Here is a 20,240-nt window from a genome sequence, read left to right on the forward strand (position 1 = left end):
CGTACTATTGCAATACGATGGTGAGAGACCTAAAGGGCTACTCCTCCCCCATCCTCCTCATAAGCCCTGATCGCTCCAGCCTCTATGGCCCAAGCGACAGTGCCCCAAGTGATGATCCAAGTCAATGCCCTGTCTGTCAAACCCCCAGGGTCTCCTCGTGGAGCAAACTTGCAAAACAAAGCCATAAACCGTGAAGGGGGTGCACGCCTGACTCACCACCCAATCATGACAGCCGTGGGCAAAGCCCACAAGACTTGGCTGTCCCCATAGAGCCACGAGCTGAGCTAGCTAGCTAGACCTACCGATCAGACTCTACCCCATGACGTCCCATACCGCCACGGAGCTACCCTCGCGGGCCTTGAGACTGTTGTTGGCCTCAACTGCATGAAGCAGATGCACGTCTGCACTATATCCAGACTCTTGACAATAGAGCTCTTGCATAGCCTCACAAGACTCTAACTAACTGACTTGCCCCGGCCACCCTTTTAAAGGCTCTTGGCCGGTCACCAAGCATCCACATATGGGCACCCGCCCGTTAGTCCGTCCCTAGCCCAGCTCGCCAATCAGCCTGCCGCCTAGCTCCAAGCTACCCCAAGCCTTGAAGCTAGTCTTGTGTGCATGCTGCACATGGTAGATACACTCTGTGCACATGACATACTCCCCTTCCTCTAAGAGCTCACTCCTGAGCTCAGTACAAACTTAGGGTAATCCCTCTGAAGGGTAGTCAATGTCTGCCATGTAGCGTCCTCCTCAACACGATCCTTCCACTTGATCTTGTATTCCGTGAGTAGCGTATAACACAAACATCTCTCACGAAATCCAAGAATCTTTTCCTGTTCATGCGGCACAAATGTGATATTCTCGAGATAAAAGGACTAAAACCCGCACTCGTATGCTTAGTACTGTTGTATGCAAATTCTAAAATAGGAAGATAATTCTCCCATGAACCCTGTCTTTTGGAGACATGTACGAAGCATGTCCTCCAAAGTCTGATTCAACCTTTCAGTCTAGCCATCAGATTGAGGATTATCTGAGGAACTCAGATTCAAAGTTGTTTCTAACTTCTCCAAAACAAGCCTCCAAAAGTCACTCGTAAACTTAGAGTCCCTATCACTGCCGATGTCTTGCAGTAAACCGCACAGTCTAAAAAATTGCTCGATAAACTGTTGTGCTAATTGCGTAGCTGTAATAGTCTTCCGTGTAGGTAAAAATCTAGCTATCTTTGTCAAGCGGTCTACCACAACCCAAATAGAATCATGGACTTGACGTGTTCTTAGCAATCCTGTAATAAAATCCATGGAAATACTTTCCCACTTATTACCGAGGATTTGCAAAGGATGCAATAATCCCGCCTGCCTAAAGCGTTCAACTTTATTTGCTTGATAACTTTGACACTTGAGGACATAATCTTCTACATTCCCTTTCATTTTTGGCCAATAGAAAGTGCGTCTCACTAAAGCTAATGTCTTGTATACCCCGGGATGTCCGGCAGAAGGGGCGTCGTGACACTCCTTAAGAATCTTGGATCTAATGTCCGGGACCTGCAGTACACAAATTTTGTCATTATGAAACAGTAAACCATTCCGAATCATCCACTGGCCTCCCGCAGCTTGAACCGTAGGCTGCTCAGTCACCAAATCTTGGTCAATCAATGAGCTCTCGTCCTGGATCCTCTGCCAATATGGACCAAAATAACTATCATTCCTGCAAAGCCCTCTCAATGACTGAAATAAGTCAGTGGAAATCTCGGTGAACGACAAAGTATTCACCTCTCTTATCCTACTAAGCGTATCTGCTACACTATTCATGGACTCCTTACGATAGCGTATTCCAAAATCAAAATCTTGCATTAACTTTGCCCATCTAGCTTTTCGTCCTCTCAAATCATCCGCATCACATACATACTTAATTGACTTATGATCAATCAATACCACAAACTTAGAGCCATATAAATAATGCCTCCAAACCTTGAGAGCGTAAATGACAGCATAAAGCTCCTTCTCAAGGGTTGGCTAACAAGACTGAGTGTCGTCCAACTTTCGACTCTCGAAAGCAATAGGTCTGCCATCTTGGAATAAACCAGCCCCGATCACATAGCCACTTGCATCGGTCTCAAGAACATAAGGCCGACTAGGATCGGACAGTGCTAAGGTAGGTGTTTCCTTGACTTTATCTTTCAAAAGTCTGAAGGCCGTATCCAAATCGTTATTCCAAGTGATAGGCTAATTCAACCTACATTCACGACCTTTCAACAAGTCGGTCATCGGTAGTGTGAGCTGAGAGTACTCCTGCACAGATTTCTCAAGAACGAAGTTGTCTCACCGTTTGCGGTATCGGCCAAGCCAAAACCTTCTGCACTCGGTCATAGTCAATGCACAACCTGTCTCGTGTGATTTTGTGTCCCAAGTAAATGATTTATGTCATAAAAACTCACATTTACTAAATTTGGCATTCAGTCGACTCTGTCTTAAAATAATCAAGACAATCATGAGGTGTCTAACATGATCCTCAAGAGTACGATTGTAAACTAAAATATCGTCCAGCACGAATTTTACTAAATGTTCATGAAAAAGATCATTTATCATTTGCTGGAAAGTGACTGAAGCATTGGTCGACCCAAAAGGTAATATGAGAAACTCGTAATGGCCATTCCTAGTCCGAAAGGCAGTTCTTTCGACATGCCTTTCATGAATACGTATCTAGTGGTACCCAGTACGTAAATAGATTTTTGTGAAATACTTTGCTCCTACTAAACGGTCAATCAGGTCATTTGATCTAGAGAGAGGATAGTGGTTCTTGATTGTCACTTTGTTCAGTCTCGTGTAATCCACACACATTCGCAAGGTATTATTCTTCTTTCTCCGAAGTAACATAGACGCACCCCAAGGTGATTTACTTGGACGGATCGGACCAATCCTCAAATAGTTAACCAACTCATCTTCCTCAGCCTGGCTCATCCTGTAAGGCGGAATGCTAACAAGTTGAGCACGAGGGACTAGATCAATATGATGATCCACTGCCCTTTCGTGTGGTAAACTTGATGGCAGCTCCTTAGGAAATATATCTTTAAACAAGTCAAGTAACTTCCTTAATTATTTGCTTTCAAACACACTTAATTCATTAACATCCATAGCAGGTACGAGAAATGAAGAAAGTGGAATCAACACACAGTGAAAAGCAGTATACAAAGAAGAATCTATTATATTTCCAAAATCAACTCTATTTACAAGAGGTTCCTAAGAGGGATGTATACAATCACCTTGAATGCAAAATTGGGTGTTCCTATGTTTAAAATTAAAAAAAATGACTAAACCAATCTATATGGACCTTAAGGGTCTTAAACCGATCAATCCCTAATAGTAAGTCTACATGCTCTAGGTGCATGACATAGCACTCCGGAATATCACTGTAGTCCTGAATCTCGATTGGTAGCTTCTCCACCTTTCGATCCCACACTTACCGACCCGCAGGTAGGCGTACCTCGTAGGTATGATTGCTAGGCATCATGTCCAGGCTCAATTTCTGCACAAGTTTGTAATTGACAAAGTTGTGTGAGCTTTCGGGGTCCAGAAGAATGTGTATATTATGGCCGTTTTCTCCATAAACTCGGAGAAGATTGTGCAAGCCGAAAACCTTAGAGTGGAACAGACAATCGGAACATGTACTAGGGCGAGAAAGACCATTGACTTAAGTACTTGTCAAAGACAACTGGTTGGCTACCTTCGTCTTGGGTCTTGCGTTTGTCTTAGCACCCTTCTTCTTCGGGCATCCGTTACGCATGTGTCCTTTTTCTTCGTAGATGAAGCAACTTCCCTCCTCCTTGAGCTTCAAAGCCTTGAGGAGACCATTTTTCTTTGCTAGAGTCGAATTAGAATTCTTCGAAGGTTGGTCTGAAGACCTTCCTTCGGTCGTGCTAGTCATTAGCGCCGAGAGCTTCCGTTTGCGCTTGTTCCCTTACTCAGTTATGGTCTTGGTTTTGGAAGAGACCATCATATCACCATAAATACGCACAAAGTGAATGGCCTTGTCCAAAGTTTTACACTTGTTATTCTTGATCTGTAAATGTTATTCTTGATCTGTAAATGGTACGAGTTTGGTAAACTTGCTACGAAGAAAACCAAAAGAGTAGTAGAATCTATCTTTGTAGCTTTCATATGTAAGTCTCTAAATTTCTGGAGGTAGACCTCATAAGTGAGGTTCTACGAGATCATGGTCAAACTGGCAAACTGAGCAACTATGTCGTAGTCATCCTCCTTGAGGAACTTCTTCTTGAAGACTTCTTCAAACTGTGTCCAAGTTATCAGTTTAAGCTTGTGTTCTTTCCACCAAAGCAAAGCCTTGCTCGAGAGAAAACCTGCTGCTGACTAAATCTTGTTGTCATCGCCATATGGATGAAATTGGAAGTGGACCTACCACTTATGTAGTCACGTGTCCACAATCTCCTTGGTACGATGCTTTTGCTCGCCCCCGAACTGCTCTGGCGTGATATTGGGACCTAAAGCAGACGCCAAGGTATTCATGCCCGAAAGGGTAGACAAAGTAGTGGTCAATAAAGCGATGGAATTCTGCAAAGTCTGCATCTGCATGGCGACTTGTGCCTGATGCTCCGTGAAAGAAGCCTCGAAAGTGACTTTAAACTCCCGAAAATCATATTTAGTCACGAAAACTTTGAAAAGATCGCCATCGGCGGCCTCAAGAGCCGACACGTCTTCCTGTTTGGGAGCGGGCTCCATCTCTGATTCTTGGGTCGACATCCCAGAAGAGGAGAGGCAAAGAGAAAGCAAAAGCTCCCGAAAGATAACTTGCGCACAAAGGGTTCTGGTAGTGTGAAGGAAAGCTGGCGGCCAAAGGAAGAGAGAAAACAAGAAGGTGCTGCTAACCCGAGAGGGTGCAAGATAACTCCACGAGAAGCCTGCGCTGAAAACAAGAAGCCCACTCTGTTTTTTTTTTTTAAAAAAAAGCCACCCTGGTTGCCTCTTTTTTTAGCCACGCTGGATGCGTTTTTTAAAATTAAAAAAGGAGGCTGCCATCAAAAAACATGTGGGAAGTCCTTCAGCACTAAAAAAAAACAAGAAAGAGAGGTTCTCGTAGATTCTCGATTTTCCCTCCCTTTGACACACAGCCGGCAAGGCTTCCTTCACTTGCCTTCCCCCATGTGCCAACAAGCGCTACCCATTTCTTGACCACAAAACTATCTTCTCTTCCCCCACGATGCATACAAGAAAAAACACCCTGAAATCTGAAAAAACAGCAAACCCGCAGTGCAGCCGAACTCATACCTCTTCTTGACCTCTTTCTTTTCCTACCTACAAACTTGCTCACTCTCCGAGGCATGCTCTAATACCACTGTCAAACCCCCAGGGTCTCCTTGTGGAGCAAACTTGCAAAACAACGCCATAAACCGTGAAGGGGATGCAAGCTTGACTCACCACCCAACCATGACAGCCGTGGGCAAAGCCCACAAGACCTGGCTGTCCCCACCGAGCCACGAGCTGAGCTAACTAGCTAGACCTACTGACCAGTCTCTACCCCATGACGTCCAATACCACCACGGAGCTACCGTCGCGGGCCTCGAGACTACTATCGGCCTTGGCTGCATGAAGTAGGTGCACGTCTGCAGCACTAGATCCAGGCTCCTGACCACAAAGCTCTCGCATAGCCTCGCAAGACTCTAACTGATTGACTGACCTGGGCCACCCTTTTATAGGCTCTTGGCCGGTCACTGTGCATCCACACATGGGCACCTGCCCATCAGTCCATCCCTAGCCCACCTGCTCGCCAATCAGCCTGCCTAGCTCCAAGCTACACCAAGCCTCGAAGCTAGTCTTGTGTGCAAACTGCACACGGTAGATACACTCTATGCACATGACGCTGTCCATGGCGAAAAGATGCGGAGAATCCGCTGCCAAATCTACGACAATCCCAAAGGCAATGTCACTGAGACTCATGATGGTGGCCGCACCGCGGACAAGCCACTGACCAACCTCCAACTGCCAGCCAAGTACCGACCGCCAAACTCGTGTGCCATCAACCAAAGAAAGAGTGTGATCTTTCTAGGCCGAAAGCTGTCCCAAAGCCTCTTCTAGAAGTCTGAAAGGAAGCATTGTGCGATAGGCCCTGTGACTACCAATGTGCTATTGATGCCGGTGTGCCATCTATCTCAGGCATCTCGATCCTATGGCCTAGCCGCGCTATATATGCAAAGCAAGGGGCATCCAGAGTCTCCTCCCGATCCGCAAGATCATGCCAAGTCCACTCTCCCAGGTCCCACTGCAGCCGCGTGCGAGGTCGGCACTCCCAAATCCAAAGCCGCCATAGTCTCTCCCTGGCCACCTTGGCCGGTGCTGGATCTATGTGCCAATCTCGTGCCCAAAAACCAATCACCCTCACCCTCTGCAAGATGCAACCTTTGAAATCCTCCAAGGGAAGCTCTCAAGCTCTCATTTCTCTAGTCTGCCCTAGGAACCAATAGAAAAAGTGAGCAAACCACTGTCCTCATCTGCTCCGTGGACTGCCACGAGGATATCATGTCTGGTGAACACTCCTAGCCACACTGGGGGGGTTGGGTCTGTAATAGGCATCAACCACTCTTGAGGGATAGCTGAGTCAATGTCGATGCTGAGCCTATCTTGACCCCGGATCCTTGGCAAGCCTCTCTCCTGCTCCTCCAAGGGTAATTGCCTGTGTGCAATCCAATCTCCAACAAGAGACCAAGCTAGATCCGTGCTCAAGGCTCCCCAAGATACACGTGGTCGGGCCCCTAACATGTGACCATTTAGTAAATGGATCACGGGGTTCCAAACCAAAGGCTGCCGAAGCCGCTCTTCTAAGGCAACTAGTACTATCTGTCTAAGGGCTGGCTTGAGATGATCCCAAGCCCGAAGTAAACTGGCTGCAAATCTATCCTCAAAAGCTGGGCTAAAACCATGGGCTCGCATCTCTGTGAAGATCAAGTACTCTGCGGCCACGGGCCCCCTAGGCTCGAAGTGCAGGAGTCTGAGATCTGGGCCAATAAGAAATCCTTCTAGGGCTCACCACTCGAGGAGTCCTTTGACAATCAACTTGCCCAGCAGGGCATGGCTTTGAATAGCAGGATCGATGAGGCCAAGCCCTCCTTTATTACATGGCTGAATGATCACTCGCAATGCCACCTTGGCCCTGGCTGGTCTCCCATCACTTCTAGCCCATAAGAAGTTGTGGATCAATCGCTATACCTGGCCAATGCACGCCTGAGAAAAGGCCAAACACTAAGTGATGTACCACATGATGGCTAGAAGTACCTCGTTCGCCACCACCACTTTGCCTGCTAGGGAGAGCCTCACTGAGCTTCAATATAAAAGCTTCTTCCGAATACTTAGAAGAAGCGGAGCGAGCTGCTGCTTAGGAGAGAAATCAATGCCCACCTGGCAACCGAGATAGTGAACTGGAGTGCCCCTCGGGATCCACTTGAAAGCCTCAACTGGTCTCCAAGTTGGGGCGGGTGGGACCTAAAAATCACACGACTTGTGCCAATTGATCTGCGCTTCTGATGTGCGACAAAAAAATCTCAATTGCCTCCACGAATCTCTGGAGATTCCCAACATCTCCTGAAAGGAAGGCTGTTGTGTCATCTGCAAACTCTGAATCAAGCAACTCCTGCGTACGGAGGGGGAGACGCAATCCCTAGAGCCCGGTCTCCTGGGCAGAGAGAAAACTGCTCATGGCCTTGGTGATGAAAAGAAAGAGGTAAGGTGCCAGTGGACAGCCCTGCTGAACCAAGCGGGAAAGGGAAAATCTATCACCTCGGGCCCCTTGAATGAGGACCTGGCTACGCGAGGCTGAGTAGAGTCCTGAAACCCCATGAATCCACTCCTCGGGGAATCCCATCAGGCTCATCATGCCCTCCAGAAAGCTCCAATCCACCCTATCATATGCTTTCTCGAAATCTAGGAGAAGCGCAATAAGATCCTACTGCCGCATCCTAGCCGAAGGTATCGCGTCTTAGAAGGTAAAAATGTTGTCCAGGATGCTGCTATCCTGAACAAAGCCTGTCTGTATTGTCATGGATCAAGTCTAGGAGAAAGGTTGAAGTCTCCTGCTGATGGCCTTGGCCAATATCTTGTAGGCTGTCCCAAGGAGAGTGATGGGTCTCCACTATCGGATCTCCAATCTGTCACAACCCTCCTTGGGAATCAAGTGAATCAAGCCCTCTGAGAGCCTCTCCAAACGCTACTGCAAGTAGAGCCCTCTTCTGGAGCTCAGTATGGCAGGCCCTCGCTCAGGTTGACTTTTGGTGCTTGGGCGTTGACTTTAACATGATAGAGGCAGCAGAGGACAAGCTTGGGGGTGGCACGGCCACAGTTTCAGGAGTAGAGTACTCAGCTTGGGAGGAGATGATCTTGTAGTCAGGCGGCAGGACCCTTGGCATCTTCCAGAGTTTGGACGCAACCTTGGGAGCCTCTGCTTCTCCAGATCGGATAGGAGGAGCACTGGCCCAAACCTATCTAGACTTTACAGGTTTTATGTTGATGGAGGAATCCTGGAGGCATGACATGCATGTGAGCTCGAGGATTCCGGACAGCCTCATTCAGGACCTTGAGATATGCAGCAGGATAGAGCAGATTTGGGTGAGATTGGATTTTCTTTCAGGCTCTGTTGCCTGCACATTGGATGAGGGCTTAGGGGAGATCAACAATCTCTTGCAGGAGGCAGCCCTGAGCAGGTTAGAGGGTTTCTGAGAGCAGGAGAGGAGTTTGAGGAGTCGTCTTGCCTCTTTACAACGACTTTAAGAGAGGTCCCCGGATAGCCAGTGGATTGAGAGTCAGCTGGCCGCTACTCGTACAGAGATTAGATCCATAGAGGAGAGGAGTGTGGAGTACAGGTATCATGCTAGGGCCTCTTTTTGAACATAGGCAGGCGACAGAGTCACAACGCATTTCTTTGAGATAGCTAGACCCCACAGGAGGAGACCCCACAGGAGGAGAGATGGTATTCACAAGTTGCGTGACCAGGATGGAGCTATTGTTTCAGATCCCCCCTAGGTGAGCCATCGCCACGGACTTTTTTCGATCCCTCCTCACTGGTGCCCCAACATCTTCACATGTGGTGGACACACGCGAGAGGGTCTGATGGCATACGAGGAAGGTGGTTCTCCCTTCTCTTTCGGTCATTTTTACTAACACCATTTACTGTTGAGGAGTTGGCCGAAGCATTGACGGCACTTCCTAGGGGCAAATGCCTAGGGCGGATGGGCTTCCAGTCTCCTTTCTTCGCCATTGGGACCTCATGGAAGGTGGCCTTCGAGCTGCCTTCAATGAGTTCATATTATCTTTTGCAAAGAATTTCCTGACTTTATTTGTGAGCAAGGCTAGAAATTTGGAGATAGAACTAGAATCAGACCCAACCCAGCTCCATTTCAAAGACCAAGCCCATATTAAATCTATAATCTGGAGTTGTTGCAATAGCCACTATTCCAGTTGATCTAGATCTAGGCAAAGCTTTGGGAACGATTGCCCTCCCTATTGATCCAAGAGAAGAAGGGAATGTAACATGCATCAGCTTTAACTTTCAACTGCATTTGTCATGCTAGGCTACCGACTGTGGTATGAGTGGCCTACTTTTTCTATAAATAAGACCCACCCATCCTTGTTCTATCCATCATTCACAAGCAATTTTGAAGCAGCCAGTCAAGGGAGAGAAGATATCAAGAAGCATGGCATATTTAGCCAGAACAACAGCAATTAGTTAGCACACATCAATCAAGGGCTTCCTTATGCAGCAGGTTTCAGCGATTTGGAGAGGACTTCCAGAGAATTTGTGAAGAAATTTGAGAGCTATAAACCTCATATACCCTGATTGATGTTCATCAAAAGCAAGAGTGAATAGTAGCTTTTCCATCTTTAGGAATATAGGTGAACCTTCAACTTCGGGTTCATAAGCAGAAGGATGTTAATGTTCTCCTATAAAATCTATGGTTTATGATCAATTAACAAGCATTATGTGTGCATTTCAATGCATTATGCCTACACTTTGTGGTAAATCAGCAAAAACATCCATGACCCATTGCTCTTGTATTTTTAGAATATTATAAAGATAAAATTTGGAGGTTCTCAGGTCTCAACAATATACCTCACGACCTGTCAGCAAAGCCTTCCTGCCATCAAGTGCGATTTCATCAGTTTTCATCACAAAATTGAGATTCGCCTGTTCACCTACAATAATCAATCATTTAGTTCTTGTTTGAGAACACCCATCTTTTACATTAAAAAACATATGCAGTTTCAGCATTAAACTCAACCTGCTCATCAAACAAGAATACTTTGAAAACCTAGCCCCTTTCTCCTTAGTTCTCTCAGCACAGTTCTTTCTTGTGGGCATCACCTTGTGCCACCCTCTGATTTTGTATAGGCTTACTGCCATATTCCAAGACTTCCTCTCTCAATATCCATACTCACAGCAGCACTTTCTTGATTATTCCTCGTCTCATCAACCTTGATTGTATGTCACCCTTCCTTTTTCCTGTGTTTTACCATCTATTTCTTTCTTGACCCTTTCTAACGGCTAATTTATGTGTTCCACAAGAGGAAGCTAATTGTCACAATAGAATTATGGAGATAACAAGATAGATAGCTTTCATGTGCATAAAGATGGCCAGCTTACAGTTTTACCACGTTGATAAGTGAATGAGTTATTTCAAGCAGTCAAGTTAAGCCCAAGTCAGCAGCTATGACAAGGTATTGCACTTACAAAAGGTCCTATAGACTGAACATGGGAAGGACTTAGGGTGATCACAGTTCAAAGGGTGAGCTGATTATGAGTAGTAAAGTGGCAGACGAGCAGGAAGCACTGGCTAACCCTGCAAAGTTGACTGCCCCACAAGAAATGGGTGCATACTGAGTGAGACAGAGAAGCAATGGGTGACTGCTTTACGGCTTCTTGTCGAGTGCAGGTGCCAACAGAGATGATTAACGCAACAAAAGACTTAATAGAAACACAAACACACATCAATAACCTATACTATAATTCTATTACAAAATAGAGCAAACACTCTATGTATAAGCCTAGCAAATGACTCACGGGTGAAAACAGAAGAGAAATCTTATCTCTAATCAACACCAAATCTCCTAGACAATCCACATTGCATGAGAATCTGCACCTCCTAGCTGCTCTGAGACAAGGAGAAGGTTGCTTAGGTGAAATAGCAAGAATAAGGAATGAGGGAAACAAATGGCCTACTTATAGATGCTGAATAATTTTGATAGATAAACTTATTTTCAGTCGGTTTTGTCCTTTTTCCCTATAATAAGACTCCCCTTCGGCTCATTTTTAAGGATCAATTTCTTGGCCCAACCATGTACCATGGTGAAGGCACTTTTCTAGCACCTTGTATTGACCAACCTACCCAACCTGACTACCATGTCCATATCGGACACCTGCCCATCATCTAGTCCACATGAGGGCACTCGCCTGTCCAACATCCAGGGTGCCCGGCCTCGGCCTAGGGCTCTACAAAGCTGCATCACACTCCCCTATTAAGACGGTAGTTGTCCTCAGCTGTACATTACCCATATGAATGCCACACAATAAAAAACTCTAATCAAGCCTCACCCAAGGTCCTGGATGTCCTTAGAATTGCGAGACCACTCTGAGTCATATTCTAAAGCTAACAATACACCCTCAACACAAAACCTGCAGTTGTATCTTTTGATAATACTTCCAATTAAGCACCTCTGGATGGAGTACCTACAATTGGTCAACGCCTCCTGATTAAGTAGGACTGACCCTCACGGCACAAGCGTCCACATCAGCCACCCACGCTGACAGTCCTGCATTGACATGAGCTCATACCAGCCATACACATGGGCCATATTTGTGTCCCAAAGGAGTCCTAAGTGGGCAGACCTACTCCATTGTACATGCCAGGAGCCCCCGACCCAGAGCATTGTGGATCTCCACCACCAGAGAGAGATCCATGAGATTCTCCAACGACATGACATGCCCTCACCAACTGCCACATCTCCCATCAGGAGGCTTATAGAGTCATTTTCCAGTTTTCAGTTTTCACGTTTTTTTAAAAGTTTTTCCATGGCACTGCATACCCATGGTATCATTGTACTATTCATGGTCTCATAGGCCCTTCGGGTCTTTTGTAGACATTAATAGATCTTTCTTTCTCTCTCTCATCACAGGGGCCTGACCCTCTTTCTAAGATTGGTACTTGGTGAGGAGCGATCATAGGATAATCATCTGCTATCTGAATATATATTTTCCATTTTTTAAATTTTCTTTTCAGTTCTTCCATGGCTCAATATATCCATGGTACCATTACTATGGTCTCATAGACCCTTGGGGTCTTCCATAGATGTAATATCACTTTGTTTCTGGAAAGCAGGTAAGTGGGCACTCTACCAAGATGATAGAGTCATCATCACAGATAAGCGCCCCGCATGACAGCAAGAGGTATATGAGACCATAGATACATTTGCACAAGGAAGCTCAATGCTTCAAAAAGAACAGGAGAAGCATCATGCACACCTCGCAGCTGAAGAAAATGATGAAGAAGAACTGGTGGAGCAGAAGATAGCAGCCACCGCATAGGTACATGGTCTCTCTCTTGATGAGAAAGACTATGATTGGGCTTTCTAATCATTTTTATGGGTCAAGGATTCTCTACCTGTGTAGTCCCCCAAAATCTAAAAAAATAAACTCCATACGTGTTTGGTTTCCTTTGTGTGTTTTGTAATGCTGTGTGTTATAAAAGGCTCCATTGTATCCATATTTTATCCCTACTTTGTGCAAGGGGCGTTGGCACCAGTGGTGGGCGATCCCGAGGCCATCATTGATGCTGGTCCTTCCCTTCTACACTTGCTCCCTAAATGCGTAAGTAAGGCCCAAAATGTCCATGGTTCCCTTTTACCAAATGAACAATGCTCCTCAATGTAGTCCTACCGTGGTGACATATAAAAGAGCATGCTAGGGTCAAAAGGAAAGTAGTCGAGGTTGATGATAAGTGTTGATGATGTGGATGTTAGCCTCCACTTGTGCAAAGGAATTCTCCGTCCACATGAAAGCCTCCATGTTAGTGTAGCTCCAAGTCTTTACATTTGAAGTAGAGAATGAAATCCCACTGGAATGTGGCCCGTTGAACCTCAAACTCAAATTGCTGAGCTTTATGAGTGATGTGTGTATGTAGACTAGGGGTGAACCCGTCCACATCTAGATGATAAGGAACCAAGGTGCAGCTCATCTTGATAGCCAACTGCGGAGAGATGGCATCCTCGTAACTGCCCATGTCAAAGAGGATGATGAAATGCTGTCCCTTTGCAGTGCCATAGGCACGGATGCGAGCCTTTGTCTTTCCCTCAACCTCACCCTCATGCTTATCATCAAATACCGGTGGTACTGAATTCAAAGAGAGTAAAAGGTGAACGGCATTCGAGGCTGATGGCGGAGGGTGGATGAGGATGCTACAGTTGCTACTGTGGAAGTGGATGCCTTAACAGACTTTTCAACCTGGAACTCAATGCAATCTTTCTTCTCGTGTCCCATAGTGTGACTGAAGAAACAACGGTTCTCTGTCCTGTACTGTGTCTGTTCATTTGGCTGGAGATAACCTCCAGTGATGCCATCCTTAGCTTTTTCCTCTGGATCCATTATATACACCTTTTCATGAGTTCTCTTTAATCTCTTCATCTCAATCTTTAAGGCAATCTTCTTTGCTTTGTTATTTGCATGTGAGTTTTAACTCCTCCATTGCTACGAAACATTCCCATGAGCAACATATACATGAGCAACATAGTCTGATTCCGTTGCTCTCTTCTCTATACTTTCAAACCTTAGCACATAGGTACAAGTGTTTGACAGCTAATAGGGAATTGCCAAATGTTTTGTTTTTATATCTGTGCGCGATGGCTTCTTGGTCAGGGGCACAAGTTAGGGTTATTGGTATTCAAAGTGCACTGAGAAGCTATGGTGGATGGTGGTCGACAACCATGGCGTGGAGGGAGAGAAACAAAGTGTAGAGAGAGAGTACGTAAGATTGCACGACTCAAGAACATATTGATTGATTAATAACCTCCACTCAAGTACATGCTTTTTATAGGCTAGAGGGTAGCCTTATCTTTGACACATACCTAGGACACATGTCATACATACATACTGGTGGCTATAAGCCCTTGTTCACACACATAAGCACACTCTCACACTTTAAGAGGTGGTTCACACACAAGTACACACACAAGAGCTTCAAAGCCCCAACAAACCACCCTTTGGAGCGAAGGTGGAGTGGTACCCGAGAAGACCTCTAGTAACAGCTAGTTTTACATCTCTCTCTACTTCTTGGAGTACATTCTCTCACTACTTCTTGGTATATTTCCACACATAATGGAAGATTACATAATACTCTTAGATCTAACACATTGGATACATTTATCTCTCTACTTCTTGGAGTTCATTCTCCCACTACTTCTTGGCAAGTCCTTTGTATATTTGCCTGTGTTTCGCTCCCCCCCCCACCCTCTCCCTTCGCTGCTTTTTCTTTTTCCGCCCCTTTCCTTTTACCGTTTTTTTCTTTTCTTTTCTTTTTTTCTTTTTTTCTCTTTTCTTTTACTTTTTCCTCCTTTTTTTCCCTTTTCTTTTCTTTCTTTCTTTTTCTTCTCTTTTCTTTTCTTTTTTTCTTTCTTCTTCTTCTTCTTCTTTCTTTCTTCTTCTTTTTCTTGTCTTTTCTTTTTTCTTTCTTTTCTTTTTCTTTTTTCTTTTTTCTTTTCTTTTCTCTTCCTTTCTGCACCCTCTGCCCCTCCCGTTCCTCTCTTCTCTGCCATCTCTAGCCCGTCTTTGTTCCTCTAGCAGCACCCTCAGGTTGTGGGTTTTTCTTCATTGTCTCGGTAAGTTTCGGCCTCTTCTGGTCTTTGCTCCTGGGAGGACTCCATAGTAGCCGCTCTGTCTTCCCCCACCGAGGCCGTCGTTACCTGCCTTTCGTTTTCCGAAGCGGACCTACAGCTTCTCGCTACGACTGTCGCATCCCGAGAGGCTTCCACTATGGTATGCAAGATTGTTGGTGGCCGCCCTGCGCGTGGCCAACTCAAAGATCTTCTTCAAGTTAGCCTCCTAGGTGCGCCAGCAAAGATCGCAAATATTCATCCTTTGGGGCGCCGCTTCTACCAGGTTGAGTTCGACTCACCAGCGGCGTCTAATCTTGTCATGCAATTGAGCCTCATTGCACTGCGTATGACCCAGGCCTTCTTTGCACGGTGGTAGCACGGCTTCGACCCGACATCTGACCCATTAACTGCAGTTTCAGGCTTTCCCATGACAGTCTGCTTTCCACGCCTCAGGAAGGAATACCTTCCTCTTCTTCCAGTGATTGGTGGTGCCATAGGAAGAGTGATGGAATCCCCCCCCACCGTTGCCTCGGCCCTCGCACGTGCAACGGGGATTCCATCTCTCCGAATTTGTATCGCCTCGTCGGATTCTGTCTTCAGGGCGATCCCATTATGCAGCAAGTGGAGTATTCCGGCCTTCCAGGCCAATGCTTTATTTGCAGACAGATGGGTCATCTGGCCAGAGTTTTTGTACTCGGCGTCAAACTAGGTGACCATCCCTGGTGGTTCCCGCTCCTACTTCCCACTCAGATCCTCAATAGGGGGCCGAGGGAGGAGCAAGTTCCCAGGCCACGGAGAACCAGGTTCCAACCATGGATGACCCATCAGCCGGAGAGTTGCAAACGGTTGGCCCCCGCCCTGGTCACCAGCCGGGCACCAGAGCTGAGCGTTGCCACCATGCGCGCTAGGCTGGCAACATGCAAGATGATTCGGTTCTGTCAGAGAACCATTTCGAGCACTTACATAGCACCCGCCCACAGACGGGGCGGGCCCCTCTCCAGTCACGGAGAGGGTTCCCCCGCCCCCCCTAGGTGGCGGCCGATTCGTCGTCGGCGACTTCTCCTTTGGCCTTCAGTGCCCAATGGGGCGACTCCACCCTCGGTTCATCGAGCCTTCCCCAGCAGCCTTCCTCGCCGATGGATACCTCTCAGCAGCATCCCTCTCCAACCTCTCCGCCTTCCCATTCCCCCTCGCTTCCTCCCCCCCTCCCCCACCCTTGCCTCTGACTCTTCCCGCAGTCGCTCCATTGGCCCCTTCCTCTCTCTCCATGCCTACGATTCCCCCCCCTCTCCAGAGCATTCCCATCGGCCCCTTGCAGCCCTCGACCCAGAGAGGAGAAAGCCGGCGAGTACCGTTCGCCGCTTGATTCATCGTTTCTCAGAGCCGATAGAGATGACCATTGCGGCCTCACCGGTGAGGGCTCTCCCACTTGAGTCTCCAAGCCCCGTTGTTGGGGTAAAGGCATTATGCCCACCCTTGTAGTGTGTACAAGCCCATAAGTTATAGTACATAGTACACTTAGTACTTTTAATGTACTAAGTGCACTGTGTGTACTAGTGCAATATACATGTGTGATAGGGGAGTCACACACTTATTCAATGAGTTGACTTATCCCCACATATGTCTCTCTCTCTCTCTCTCTCCCTTCTTCTCTCTGTGTTTGTCTCTCACATGAAACCCTAATTCTTTCTCCCATTCAACTGGTATCAGAGCCGTGCCGATTGCAACTGCAGCATTTGCTTGAAGAAGCAAGGGTGCGTGCCCACAGGCATTTTGACGCCAACTGCAAGGCCCACCGGTTTCACCTCTGTAGCTGAGTTTCTTCAGAAACGCCCTGCCATCAAAGAGGAAAGCGTGGCTCTCTCCGCAACTTCTACCAAGCAGGCTGCCCAGAAAGGCTCGGAATATAGACGCCCAAAAGATGATTCGTAGAAGGGCGATGGCTACCTTCTGGAATTAGCCACTTTGAAGCTCGCCTAAACGTGGTAGCGGGCGGCAGCAAGAAGCCACCAAACGAAGGAGAAGGTCGGGCTGCATCCACCTGTGGGCGTCCCAGCGGAGAGGCCTCCTCTCCCCCATCGCTGCTTCCAAAGGAGTACTAGTCTTCGCAAGGCATCAGTCGCAGGCAGGTGGGCGGAAAGAGGAGGAGGCGGGCAGCCGTTTCTGGTCGACACTGTGTATGCAGTGGTGAATCGGTCGCCAAGCACCCGTCCATCGCTCTGCACACATCAGCGAGACTGCAGTCGTTCGTGAGAAATAAACCATCGCCAATGAGGTCGCCAAACAGCGCGCAGCATTGAAGAGCCACGGGCAGAGCTGCAACGCTTCATCTACAAGGCACAACACTTCTGCAGCACGCCTAAAGAGCCCTCCATCTACACAGAACAACAACAGCATCATCACCCCCTTTTCTTGCAACCAAAAAAAAAAAACAGAAATTACAAGGTATTTGCTTCAATTTTTTTTTGGGATTTGCAATTGAGCAGGTACAATCATCAATTGGTTGTACATTGATTTGAGTGAGGAAAAGGTTCATTTTCAGCTGCTGTACTTGCCGATACAGATTTGGTACATCATTGGTGAGCACTTACTGCTGTACAGTACTTTGGAAGGGGAACAGAGCACATTTAAGGTGCTGTCCTAAATCTGCAGCAACCAGATTTTGGTGATTTTATCACATACAGTGGGAGTAGAGTTGCATTCGTGCTTCCGCAGTGGGAGATAAACTTTGGCAGAACAACTGTGAGCACTTTGTGTGCTTTTGGTGCAGTGTTTGCACATTTTGCAGGGAGTCAGCATTGACAGGTTGCATATTGCTATGGCAACCCCCACAGGTGAGAGCTCTTCATTGCTTCACATCAAGAAGCTTGAAGGCAAACCCAGTGCTATAATGTGTTGCTCCAGAAGAAGCAGCACAAGCCTATCAAAGAAAGGGGTGTAATGCCCACTTCTCTTACTGCTGAAGAGTGGGAAGATATGGATGAGCTGGCAAGATCTACTATCATGTTGTCTGTGTCAGACTCTTTACTTTTCAGCATTCGTGAAGAGAAGACAGCTTGGGGAATGTGGCAAAGATTGCAGGACTTGTATGCCCAGCAAAGTGCCTCAAGCAAAGTGTATTGGTTGAAGAAACTCATAGGTCTTCAGATGAAGGAAGGGACGTCTATGACAGCCCATCTAAATGAGTTTAATGGTATTGTCAGCCAGGTCATTAATCAAAAGTTGGCAATGGACGATGAGTTCAAAGCCACTTTTCTGTTATGCACTTTGCAAGAGAGTTGGGACACATTCAGGACAGCCACTAGCAATTCGAATGCTATGCTGTCATATGCAGATGTGGAGGGTGTTCTCCTTCAAGAGGAGATGAACAGGAAAAACAACTATGTTGGAAAGTCCAATGCAATGAAATGCACGTGGGAGATCCCAGCAAAGGGGTAAAAGCCAAGAACGGGGAAGGAGCAAGTCCCGCTCCAAAAAGGACTTGGAATACCATTATTGTGGCAAGAAGGGACACATCAAAAAGCAATGCTACAAATGGAAGAATGATCAAAAAGAAAAGGGCAAAGGAAAAGCCAAAGACAAAGATGAAGCCAAAGATGCAAAGCCAAAGGGCAAAAGTGGAGTCAAGATTGAAGAAGTCAATGTGTCACATGCAGGTGACAGTGAGGATGAAGTCCTATTCACGTCTTCACTTGATGCCCATTCACTTCTTGCAGGAGATGGTCATGGTATGCACTCGTGGATCATTGATTCAGGTGCCTCCTTTCATGTCACAGGTTGCAGAGACTTGTTTGTCAGGTATACTGCTAGCAATGAAGGAGTAGTTTATTTGGGTGACAACCATGCATGCAAGATTCTTGGCAGAGGTGATGTGAGGCTTGTGTTTTCAGATGGCTCACAGCTTATGCTCCATGATGTCAGGCATGTGCCTGAGATCAAGAAGAACCTGCTTTCTACTGCACAGCTTGATGATGCTGATTATGTTACCACATTTGGACGTGGAAAGTGGAAGATTAGTAAGGGCTCACAGGTGGTTGCCAGAGGCTCTAAGGTGGACACTCTTTACTTCATGCATGCAGGTGTTTGTCACCATGCTAATGTAAATGCAACTGAGCTGCCGGAAATCTCTGTGGCATAGCCGGTTGGGACACATGAGTGTCAAAGGAATGGAGAAATTGTCTCGTTTTGGTTACTTGCCTTCTCTAAAGTTTTCAAGTTTTCAGTTTTGTGAGCATTGTATATATGGCAGGCAACTCCAGTGCCCCCACAAGAAAGCTCTTGGACAGAAAGATGCTCAGTTAGAGCTTGTGCATACAGATGTATGTGAGATGCCTCAGCTTTCTTTGGGAGGGACAAAATATTTTGTGTCTTTTATTGATGATGCCACACATAAGGTGTGGGTTTATCCTCTTCGTTTGAAGAGTGATACATTCTCAGTGTTTGAGAAGTTTGTTGCTCTTGTTGAGAATCAAACTGGCAAAACACTGAAGGCTTTGCATTCCGACAATGGTGGAGAGTATATGTCCAAACAGTTTCAGGACTTTTGTGATGCTAAAGGCATCAAGAGGGAGCTCTCTACTCCTTATGATCCTCCACAAAACGGGACAGCAGAGAGGATGAACATGACAATTCAGGAGAAGGTCCGTTCTATGTTGTCACATGCTGCATTACCTCATGGTTTTTGGGCTGAAGCTGTTATGACAGCCCTTCATCTTATAAACAGGTCACCTAACACGAGGCTTGGTGGGAAAGTGCCAGAGGAAGTATGGACAAGGAAGCCTCCGTCATACAAGCACTTGAGAGTGTTTGGTTGCGTTGCGTGCGTGCACATACGCAGGGAAATGCGCACCAAACTTGATCCTAAGTCTCACAAATGCATATTCCTAGGATATGGTGACAGAGGCAAAATGGGGTATAGACTTTGGGATCCAGTGAATAGAAAGATTATACGCAGTAATGATGTCATTTTTGATGAAACATGCATGTATAAGGAGCCTGCAAGGCAACAGGAGCGTGGCAGAGTCATCTTTGATGATGATGGACATCATGGACAACAACCAAGGGCTGTAAATCAGCCATTACAGCAGCAAAACCAGCCCTTAAATGGTGCTGAAAATGGTCCAAATGGACAGCCAGAGATGGCAGAAGATATCCCTATGGATATACCACGGTTAGAGGAGATACCGGGCATGATTTTTCAGCCTTATGGCATGGAACAGGAGCCACCAATAGGTGATATGCAGGCTGGACAGCAACCTGCAAATGATCGTCATTGGGTACGGAGGTCCACAAGACCCTCCAGAGCCCCTGACAGGTTTGTTCCAGGGGTTGACTACTTGATGCTCACTGACTGTGGGGAGCCCTCATGTTACAAGGAGGCTT

At 46.6% G+C, this 20,240-nt stretch overlaps 1 protein-coding gene across 1 annotated transcript in view; it reads right to left on the reverse strand.

Moving 5' to 3' along the window:
• PHT4;5 (phosphate transporter 4;5) overlaps positions 1-20,240 on the reverse strand; it is a 167,265-nt gene that overhangs the window by 12,984 nt on the left and 134,041 nt on the right. Inside the window, exon 8 of the mRNA XM_086774931.1 lies at positions 10,108-10,190. Coding sequence (XP_086631057.1) covers positions 10,108-10,190 — 83 coding nt within the window. The remainder of the gene's footprint in view (positions 1-10,107; positions 10,191-20,240) is intronic.

The sequence above is a fragment of the Cibotium barometz genome, chromosome 35 (assembly GCF_041138505.1).
Source record: "Cibotium barometz isolate CiBa-2024 chromosome 35, ASM4113850v1, whole genome shotgun sequence".
Classification (NCBI taxonomy): domain Eukaryota; kingdom Viridiplantae; phylum Streptophyta; class Polypodiopsida; order Cyatheales; family Cibotiaceae; genus Cibotium; species Cibotium barometz.